The sequence below is a fragment of the Ceratina calcarata genome, unplaced genomic scaffold (genome assembly GCF_001652005.2).
Source record: "Ceratina calcarata isolate Rehan_Ccalc_2016 unplaced genomic scaffold, ASM165200v1 scaffold97.2, whole genome shotgun sequence".
In the NCBI taxonomy this organism is placed as follows: Eukaryota; Metazoa; Arthropoda; class Insecta; order Hymenoptera; family Apidae; genus Ceratina; species Ceratina calcarata.
In genome coordinates this window covers 682,505-693,398 of record NW_017181113.1, presented here as the reverse complement: position 1 = coordinate 693,398, position 10,894 = coordinate 682,505, and the positions used below count along the sequence as shown (strand labels likewise).

Below are 10,894 nucleotides of genomic sequence, written 5' to 3'. Positions count from 1 at the left end.
TGGGGCACGGTCACGCACACAGCAGCTGGTCTGTTTTCCGATAGTTTTCGTTTACCTACGTACGTACATTCTGAATTTTCGCTCAGTCGTTACACGTTCCGGTCTCGCAGCGATTTTCGCAGTCGACTTTCGTCAGTCGTCGATCATCGGTCGTTGGAATCGTGCGCTACACTTCTCTGTGCCCTCGTTCTCGATCTCGTGCCACGGTTTCCGGGATTCCTCGCGAGTGTAACCCGAAACGTAGTCTTCGTTCGCATCCAAGAGTTTTCTGACACAGCTCTCGCTCCGTACCGAGTGGAGCAGCGCCAGTCAGCCGAGAGAAGTCGAAGCCGGTCTTGATATTTCACCGTGGTTACCGGAAGAAAAGACATGGCTCGTCAGTTGGATCCTACCGGTCAATACTGAAGCAGATACTTGGTCCTTCGGTCACATTCTGTTCTTCGTTGACGACAATCGATTCGATCGTTGACACGATGGCGTCTGGATTGGATCCCACCGGACTCTACTGAGCCAAGAGGAAAGCTGCTGGTAGCAACCGATCCTAGCCAGAGCCACAGCTAGAATCCATAGCCAATTTCCGTGCTGAGTTTTATTCATCGTTTGACGTCAATTCCTGCGAACATGGCTGGACTCGATCCGACCGGTCAATACTGATCGAGAAGCGTGGAGGTAGGTCGAGGAGAATCACGGACGAGGAAGTAGTCGAAAGAGATACGTCTGCCTACGCTCAAGGTCGCGACATGGCTGCTAGCACGGGTCTCGATCCTACCGGGCAATATTAAGGAGCCCTCCTACAATTCGAAACGGGGACCAAAGCAGACGACGACGGCGGCGGCAGCGACGCAGACGACGACGATAAGGACACGCCGGTGAGCCGAGGATGGGACGCGTGTGGGGACGAGACGAGACCTCGACCTCGAATCTGAGGAGACCGGAGTGGAGCATCCACAAACGGAAGGGAAGACATCGTCCTGAGTCCTCGGTACAGAAAATTCATGAATGAAGGAGCTACCGAGGAAACTGCCACTGCCTGCGCTTACAGGTGAGTCCGTTAATTACTCGATTCCCCCGCGTTCGTATTTATAGAGCGGACTCTGACCGGCTCATCGATCGCGGAATTCAACGCGTCCCTTTCCCTCGTTTCTTATCGCATCCTCTCTACCTTTCTCTCTCTCTCTCTCTCTCTCTCTCTCTCTGTCGCACGGGTATCTCCTATCCATAGAGTTGGGAGCCAATCTGCTGAGGCCAGTCGATAGATTTTTGTCGTCATCGATCGATGCGCTGATAGGAACAGGTTCATCCTTGTCCTCCTCCGTTACGTAATACCTGTTCTGACATATGCTGGTGTCGATTTGGATCGACGATTCTCAATATTCACGTTTTCAAAAATTCTTTGCAGATTTTCAATGTTCTCGAAACGATTTTACTCGAATTTACTTCTATCAATGCCTGACTGGGATGACGTAACAATCTGAAATTTTCGTATCAGTTAATCTCCGAGATTAACAGCATAAAAAAGTACGAGTCACTCCTCGAATCTCGTCCCCCTGATTTTCGTTGATTAGGCATCGAGTACTCTGGTATCTTTGGCAACGACACGATCGGATCGCGAGTATCGCGACTACTTGAACTTCTCTTTCGGCGGTCAACCCTCCCACCTCGTTCGTTCTCTCCCGTCTCCCTCTCGAGTCACCTCCACCACCTCTACCTTGTTCGGTTTAAGCCTTCTGCTCGCGGCCAGCTCGCTAAAAGAAGGGAGGATTCCTCTTCAAAGATTCGCTGACCCGCGCGTGACCGACGACTCAAAAAGAGGAGAGGGATCGGGTTGAGAACGAACGCAACGCTGTTTGATTTCTTCATATACATACACAAGCGCGCGTGTATGTAATATATCCAATCCGGTGACATTCGGGTTTTACTGCAGGTGAAGAAAATTTTAGCAAGTTGTGCATCATTTTCACGATCGTCATAATATTTTTTCTTCAGCGACATGTCTTGTAATAGAAACTATAAACACTTAAGACGTAATTTTTCAGCAGGTGAATTCGCCGGTAATAGAATTATGTAGAATTTTGAGAGATAGAGAGACGATCAGTTGTTCGGCGAAGTTGTCTCGTTGCGATTACGGAGCAGGTGCCTCGCCAGTCGGTCTAGAACGTTCACCTCTCTCTTCCCCTCTCTGTCGTGCCCTCGGTACAGGTACACACAGCCGAATATGTCGTTGCCGGCGCGTAATTAGGGGAACTCCGCGGTCTAGGATCTCTTCTCTTCCCGTACATCATAGTCTTCGCTAGTCTCCTTTTACGGTTGCCCTTATGCATCGCGTCTTGGGAATTTAGACTCTGGCGTACTACCAGAGTTGGATGAGCTTAGAAACGTTTCACTGTCGTGCAATTCCGAGAGTTTGCAATGGCACCAGAAACTGAAAAATCGGGTATTGGAGGGACCTTAATGGATTCGTCGCCCCTCGCGATGAAGGTAGTTAAGAGTCAAAGGTCGATCGCGGAAGGAACCGAAAAGCGGCGATCAAAGAAACGCAGGCACGGGTGCATGCGCCGGTAGCCGGGGGCTTTCGCAAAGTCACGAAATTAGTCTTGGTTCCATGGGAAAGACAAGACCCCGATAGTGAGTATAAGCCGAGGAGGCCTCTCGTCCGACTCCTCACATGGCCGAGTTCATTGACACCAGCTGAGTTTTGGGCATTCACCGTCCTGGTCGCGCGCGCGCGCGCTCACGATCGCGTCCTCCTCGTCTCGAATAAGCGATCGCGCTCGCTCCCTCCCCCGGCCACCAGCCGCGTTCCTCTCGCTCGAAAAACGATCATTTCCAAACCGGACAGTCTCCGCCGAGGAAATCGAACGAAAATTCTGCCACGACGCGTCGCCGCCGCCGCCGCGAGACTCGTTCCGCGGCGGAGGTTGAAAATTTTGTTTTGCGGAAAACGATCACGTATTGCCCGGCGATGCCCGCGAGCCGTGTTCGTTCACGCGATCGCGCAATTATTTTTATCGCCGCGTTCTCGCGTGCCTCCCTAATCGATATTCGTCCGGCGTGTTCAGCGAACACGGCCACACAAACCCCATAGAAACCCCGGCGGGGTCGGACGTAAATCGCTTCCTGGGGGAACTTGTTCGCGACACGCCGTATCACCTCTGGTTCGCGATCTCCTTGCGGATTACGTATACAGAGATGAGAACGACGCGCGGCCGTCCTCCCGTGTACCATTCGAGAGATGAGAGGATAGGGGAGAGGAGATAGAAATAGATAGATACAGAGGGGGAGCAGGGGGAAGGGAGGACTTACGCGTGACCTAGGACAACATACCGCGCGACCTGCATGCCAATCGTTTCTCTCTTACTCCCTTGCGCATATTCGCGCATTCCTTCTTTCCCGCGCGCTAACCGCTTGCCTTCTCGCTACTTTTATTCGATTATACTCGGCTAGGAATGAATTCTGGACGAGTCACTAATCCCGCCAAAATCGTACGGTTCCTGATTTTATGCTAATCCCGTTTCTCTCGGCGTCGTTTGAACGAGTCGCGGCGGTGCTATCGAATGTAGACCCGGCGCGCTCGCAGATTTTGGCAGACAGGAATCTGAACGAGTCGATGCAGCTCGCATAACAATCGCGCCCCCGGATTTGAATTTTGGTTACGTGCCTCGAACACTGGCCTCCTCCTCCTCCTCCTCCTCCTCCACCACCTTCTTTGTCCGGCCTACGTACCACCTATCGCATACACGTGCGCGAACGACGAAAAACTAAAGCTTGACTTTATTTGGTCGGCCACGCCGGTCAACCGATCCCAGGCTGCATTGGGAGGCTCTTTTTTAAACATATTATTGCTCGATATTTTTATATCTACAATGTGCAAAATACTCTCTCTCTTTCTCTTGGGATTTGTGTAGGTGTTACCACAATCAGATACCCAATATTTTTGAAAATAATTTTTCTTTATATTTTTCGCTGCGTGGAAAATCGTCGGGATGAATGAGCGTATTTACTCGTCGATCATCCTCCGTATCGAAAGCGAGAGTGTTGAATTTATCACGGAAACCGCGAGAGCTGAATGAACAGATTGTTTTTCATCTCTATAATTAATCACTCCGTTACAATATCGATTCGGTTTCCATCTAGCGCGGAAATTAATCGATTCACGCCGGTTCTTTATTTATATCCCACACCGTGCGGCACCGCGGCTCCGGTACGTATCGAGATATGATTTATCGGTTAGCAGCCTCGCGAGGACGCGAAACGGTGAACACGCGTCATTACGGATTTACATAAGCGGTAAAACGGTTGACCGCCGAGCGTCGCCCCGTTTCTTCCGGTTTCCGAACGGATTTTGCAAGACTCCGTCATATTGTTCCGAGCGCGAGAAAAAGAAGCCTTGAGCAGCGTCATTGCGATTCAATCATCGATTGCGGCAATGATTTTTTAAAATACGCTGGCCTTTTTTATTCCCCGCCTCTTTCATAACGCGCGGACTGGCCGGTTACAATGTGACAGAAGGTAGAATAATAAAATGCCGCGCCGATTATTATGATCGTTAATATCTCGCATGGTTAGATCATTAAATCGCGATTATCGCGCGGCGCGAAACGTTAGATGCTACGGGCGATTAAAAATATGCATTTCGTGAACGAAGCAGATAGAATCCTTTGTTTCGCTACCTGTTCTACCTTTTTCGTCTTTTATCGTCACTAGCCAGTTTGATCGCCGGATGGTCCTACTTATCGTTATATCCCTTGATCCCCTGTAGCGACTCTTTTCTTTTTCCTCTCCGGAGATCGTTTCAGTTCTCCGGCGGTCGTTTGGGAGATTTGGAGGTTCGTTCACCTTTCGTTGGTCCCGGGCCTTCGACGTCGTTGTAATTTCGGCTGCCGTGCCGTGTCGGGATAGAATGAACGCTGCCGCTCTATCCGAGATCGTAGACGACCGGCCGGACTTTTAATTCGACATTCCACGGATCCCGGCCGGCAGCGGCGAGGCGCGGCGGCGCAACGTTTCCTTGCACTTGGTGGTCTCGCATCGAAAAAATTCTCCACCGATGTCTTAACGAGCCCGTTCCACGCACGCCCGTCCGTAGTGGATGTCCTTGTACCACTACGATTCCGTTTGCCTCGATTACAATCCGTTCGCGGGCCGATTACGTCAAATAGCCGTTCCGGCACGTTCGCCGATCGAACGCGAAGGCAAAGGCTAACCCGTCGCCAGGTTTTTCCTGGTTTACATATATTCTTTACGACTTCCGATTACGAGCCGTGGTATTGTCCATGCGCGCGATTAGGATTCCACTTCCGATGTACAATTGTAATGGAAGCTTTTCATTTTATTTGATAAGGCGGAACGGATATTTTCTATATTTTTTGTCCAAGTTCGGGCAGTTTAGGGTAGGAAAAGCGGCAAGGCGAACCGCGTGGAATCTCGAGAGCCTCGGAGGCATCGCGGCGACCTTTCGCGTGGCGTCGCGCGTCGCCGCGTAGGTGGTGAAAAAAAGAAAAAACGGCAACGAGTCGCGGAATAGAGAGAAACTCAGTAACCAGCGGGAGGAGGTGGCGGTCGAGGAAAAGCGGGTGGAGAGGGAGGTTGAAAAGGCCAATATCGGCGTTGGTGCGGTATCTGGTGACTCTGGGCAGAGGTAAATGGGCCAGGGCCGTCCTCGTGGTTGTCGCCGCGGTCTCGCTCGTCTCGCGCAACACGAAATTCCCTCGCCGCGGACCGTTTACTTCGGCCCCCTCCTCGCCGCCTTCACTCCACGGGTGTAGGACATCGTAGACGAACGATATCGGGATTATAGTCAACCAGGCAATCATCATCGGGATGTGTTCGATGTGCATCGAAGGTCTGGCCGGGCAAGCGGCATAATGCCAACCAGTGGCATTTACGCCGGCAAGACCACCTTTGCCTCGACGCTCTGCCTCTCTCCTTCTCGTTCGTTCGTTTCACCGGTCGACAGTTCCCTAACCCCCCCTCCCTCCCCGTCCCGCGGACACGCGGCGGGTTCTTTCTTTTTCATCCCTGTTCGTTCTCCCCTGCCTCTCCCCCGGGCCCCGCTTCTTCGCGGTGCCACACAGTCATTCTCTCGATCTTTTTCCTTCTTTCCCTCCGTTTCGATCACGACCGAGCCGCGCGAGCACAGCAGCTTCTTTAACGTTCCATTACCAGCGTCCCGTGGAATGCACCGCGGCCTCTCGCAACACCTACGACCGCGGATCACGCCGGAATCTCGCGGAATCGTCCCCCGTTCAGATCCGATTCCATTTCTTTTCTGCCAACTGCATCGAATTAGCCCGATACGATTCTCGGAAACGATTCCCTATTGGCTGCTGTTCCCTAGGAATTTCAGAATAATCCTTTACCTAATTTTATGCGCGATTCACAATCTCTGGCCCCGGTATCGTCTCTAATATAAACTCGGGATCCGTTCGCCTGGGGCGAGATCCAAATTGGACTGGTTCCACGGAGGGAAAATTTTGAAGGAATCTCGTCTCGACCCTAAAAACTAAATCGCCTCCTCTCTATTTTGCCGCGTCTACATCTTTACGTGGCAATCGCGTGGCGACGCTGACCTATGGTGGCACAAAAGTAGCGGTGCGTCGCGTAGAACGGTGCCAGAGTGGTGGTGAACGGCTTGACGAGCTCGCCTTGACGAGAAAATCACGTGGCCGCGGGAAATGACTCGTTATATAAACTAATGATTATCCCGGTACTTGCACGCTGCCGCGCGTCCGAACCAATGAGTCCGGTACCGGTTCACCAGCCCCGCACCGGCCGCTTCCATGACCAAAAATCGTAATTCGACACTAGAGCTTAAATTTAAAAGAAAGAAACAAATTCTTCAGGTGTACATGCTCACTCTAAATTTTTATACTAATTATCATAGAAATTGTCATCCTGTGTTAAAGAAAGGATGTATGAAATCGCGATTCTCGCAGGCTGTATGCGTGGTTCATTATCTACATCGCGTTTACGGTCTACAGATCTACTTACGGTCAACAGATAGCACACGCGAGATAACGGATAACGCCCCCGAGACCGCCGCTCTAATAATAATATATGAGACAGGCCAGCGTCGCGGCCACCTGGGCCGCTTCCCAAGTAGCGAGCAGGAAACTGAACGGTAGAGATAAAACCCAAGGAGATCGAGATGTCACGTTGGAACGCGAGATTCGTCGTGATTTTACTTCCTCGCTAATTCGAACGTAGTCGAACCGGCTAGCAAAGTATTAAAATACATACGTAGACGGTGTTGAAGGTTCCGCTGGTAGCTACTTTGAAATTCTTCCGGTATCTCAAACGAGATTCAGTTTTAATCATCGCGGACGCTGTAAAATTGTTCACTTCCGGTCTTGAATAGTGAACGAAGCTGTTAGGCGAGAGGGCGACGTATCGGTAAAATCGGCGCGGTGTTCGCGGGTGTAGAACGGCGGAAATATCGGGTAGGCCATGGAAGTAGGTCAACGTCGCGTCGCGTGGACAAGACGGAGAACCAAGTTCAGGGGCGAACCGAGTGCAGCCAGCGGTGCAGAAGAGAGCAGGGCAGAGCGGAGCGGAGAGCGCACGGACTCTCCTGGTGGCTTAGGTTAGGTCGTTCTATCTCGTTCCTTCTCCAACGCGCGTACACGCCAAACCACACACCTCCCTCTTGAAGAAAGCGAAACAAGTCCGATCGAGCGGACGAAGACGGAGTCCGTCGCGACCGCGGCGGAGGCGGTCTAACGGACTCCTCTGGTCTGCCTAGTTTTATTTTTCCCCTGGTCCCGCGGAGCGTGCGGCCATTCGTTTCGTGCCTTCCTCTCTCGCGCTCTTTTTCCCCGTAACCCTTCCTCGTACACCACTTCACTGAATACGTCTACGCGAGCCAGCGTTGCATTAGAAGGGAGAGAGTGATCGCCCTTCACGCGTTTTCCCTTTCTTCCCGTGTCTGCCCGTGTAGACGAAGCGCTTTCTCCGATTTACGCGGAAGTCGTTTTCGGACGATCTTGCTCCAGAATTTCCTGAAGAACGCGATCATTCCAGTCCAATGATTTGCCAATTGTTTTCATATAAAAACTTTCCGTCGCGTTCCTATTCTTTTCTCTTCCGGTGATTCTCAGCATTTTTAAGACCAGCTCGAATTACTCGCGACGTTTCTTCCTATGTCAGCTTCTACGAATTCGATACGCGCAAAAAGATACGCGATGCGACCTCGGCGAAATCGTCGCCAAGGCCGTTCGTCGATTGGAAGACGTATCGATTAGCGATACGACTGTGTTCTATTGACCAAGCCGCGTGGGCTGCCATTCCATTCATTCCGAGATCATCAGCCATTCTATTTCAAAATCGATGTCTTACGTGATTCCTCGTTTAATTTAATATCGATGAACTCCGGGGAAGAACGATCGCCGGTTCGCGCATGGGGAACACGCGTCCCTGAGGAACACGCACGCCTCAGCCGGTGCACGCGCCAGGGCGTGGTTGGTTTCCTATGCAGTTTTTACCCGCCTAGAATGCACCAGGCGGCCTTCGCTAGGATCAGGATATTCCACCGCGTATGCGCCTCGTTCCCTCGTCCTTCTCCTGCTGGTTCGCCTCACCCAACGTATTGTCATCCCGCGCACCACTCTCGCTGCGTTCCTAATTTTACGACCTCGTCTTCTCTGTCCTCGGTTGCACGTCGATTAACTCCAACGATCGTCGATTAATCTTTTTAAAGAAATGTACGAATATCGATGAACGAGACTGACGTTCGCTATTTTTCTCGTTTTGCAGACAGACTAGCAACAACGTCACTGCCTATCATGGGATCCGGATTATGGCGTGATCGAAGCGAGTTCTCGGATTCGCGCGATCCACGTCCCTTAAGCAGAGACAAGGAGATGCAAGGAACCAGCAAGAGTAGGAGCTTCGCACTGCCAGGGAACATCAGTTGCTGTTCGCCAAAGCTTCCCAATGCGAGGACTGAGGACTGGACAAACACAGCTACCACACGCGTTGCGTCAGAAGGAACCGCGCCGAACATCGTCGCGACGATCCACCTTCGCCCGCTGCCACTATGGATCGTCGCCCGTTCGTCGTATACTTTCCGCTCGCTCCATGCCCAAGAGGGTTAACTCACGATGTTAACTATTTTTGTGTATTACTATAATTATTTCTATTACTATTATTATTATTATTTAAATCGTAATGTTAAGGGGACACCGTCATATATAAACGTATAAAAATCTAAAAAAAAAAGATGCAGTGATGCGGAATCCGGGGTTACACGACGATCTCGAACTTCTGCATCTCGCTCGAAAAAAATGTTTGTCATTCACTTTCTTGATTAGTTACTTGATTACTGTAAAGACGATTCTGTACACACGGAATATACGAGTGCATATGTAAAAGTGGCGTTGAATTTACTCAAAGCTTGCCTGGCCCGTGCGACACTCCTGAATTGTTCGAATGCGAATTACAAGCGAAGTCGGAATAATATCGGTCGGGCGCGTCGGTGAATTCAACGAAGATTTCTCACCGTTTCTCTTCCTCTCTCGCCCATTTCACTGCCGCGGTCGCTATTACTTACACGAGTACCCGGCACTACTTAGATCGTTGCAATTATTTGCTACCAGTACACCGGGCTACCAGTTTATCCGACAGGACCGTTATGAGGCGCGAACACGGCTATTGCAAAGATACACGCGCGCGTTATTTCTCTATTACGCTATCGCGAGCGTGGCCAGGACCGATTACGCCGTGTACTCTTAATCATCGTTCGCGAGTTTCGCGTTTCAGATCGTTGGTGACCTGGCCCCGGCTGACCGATCATGAAACCACTATAATTACAGCTGACCATTGAGCTCTTGACAGAAATTCCCCTGACACGTATTATAAAATTACTGTTTAATTTTGTTTCTCTATCTTTCGATTATGTATTATTTTCGAAGCGAACAATAAACGGTTGTATCTAGCAGCTATTGCCATTCCCTGTCCCAAGAGAACGCCTCTTACGTACTCGGTGGAAATATTATTAATAGAGAAAATACCTGGACGAGCGATGCCGGGGTCGTCGGTGACTTCCGCGTTGAAGACGAGGTTCGACGATTTTTAATATCAATCGAGAGAGATGGATGTCATCCGAACGGCAGTCGTCCGTCAGTTTCAAGCGAGGCTAACGAAGAAAATAAAATTCCATATTTTCGTTGACGATGCGCGAACCAGTGTTCGTTGACCCGGTCTCGCGGTACTCGCTCGTACGAGTCGCACGCGAGAGAGAATGCGGCTGAAAGCAAACACAGAAGCGCGATTTTCTCTCCCTACCCTATACCATCCACCATCCATTATTCCGACTATTCGCTATATTACTGTTCACCATCTTCCTCTCTCTGTCAGTGGTCGTCAGGAAGCAGTTACCGCGGCATTGTTACATATACATACGTAGCTTCTTTCAACCGAATACATAGTAACCGCGCCGCGCCGCGCGTACTTCGAATTCCGCGCCGCGCCGCTTTCCCGCGTCCACTTTTGAGCTTTCGCGCTCGCAGATTCGTCTCGACGCAGCGTAATTTGAGTTACCGTGCGATCGTCCTCGAGGGACGGCCCCTTCCTATGCCGGAAGAGAAACATCGTAAGGATTTTTCTGGTTAAATCTCGTTCGGCGGAGCCGCGTGTGCAACAATGTAAAATCCGCGAGGAATACTTGTTATCGCATTAATCAGCAAGCAGCAACCAGGAATTAACACGATATTGTGGCTACGTTATTTAAACGGTGTATCCAATTATGTTTCGGCATTAAATTAATCGGTAGACGTTAAAATCGGCTTGATTAATGTGCGTTATGTTTCTCTTCTGCCGGCAGACTTTAATTGTATCCAATAACGACGTTGTGTGTTAATTATTACCATTCGATTAGCACAACAAATGTACTGTGTTA

The 10,894-nt window shown here is 50.6% G+C and overlaps 1 protein-coding gene across 1 annotated transcript; it reads left to right on the top strand.

Annotated features, from left to right (window-relative positions):
• The first annotated feature begins 954 nt into the window (after positions 1–954).
• LOC108631809 (uncharacterized) lies at positions 955–9,934 on the top strand. The gene is made up of 2 exons (XM_018035974.2): positions 955–1,042; positions 8,752–9,934. The coding sequence occupies exons 1-2, from the start codon at positions 1,000–1,002 to the stop codon at positions 9,090–9,092; spliced, it is 384 nt and encodes a 127-aa protein (XP_017891463.1). The 5' UTR covers positions 955–999; the 3' UTR covers positions 9,093–9,934.
• The last annotated feature ends 960 nt before the right edge of the window (positions 9,935–10,894 follow it).

What these genes read in the sequence shown, in the direction of transcription:
- LOC108631809 (XM_018035974.2), top strand. Translation starts at nt 1,000, where the DNA reads ATGAAGGAGCTACCGAGGAAACTGCCACTGCCTGCGCTTACAG. An exon ending in GCCACTGCCTGCGCTTACAG is followed by an intron (nt 1,043 to 8,751) that starts GTGAGTCCGTTA and finishes CTCGTTTTGCAG; the next exon opens with ACAGACTAGCAACAACGTCA.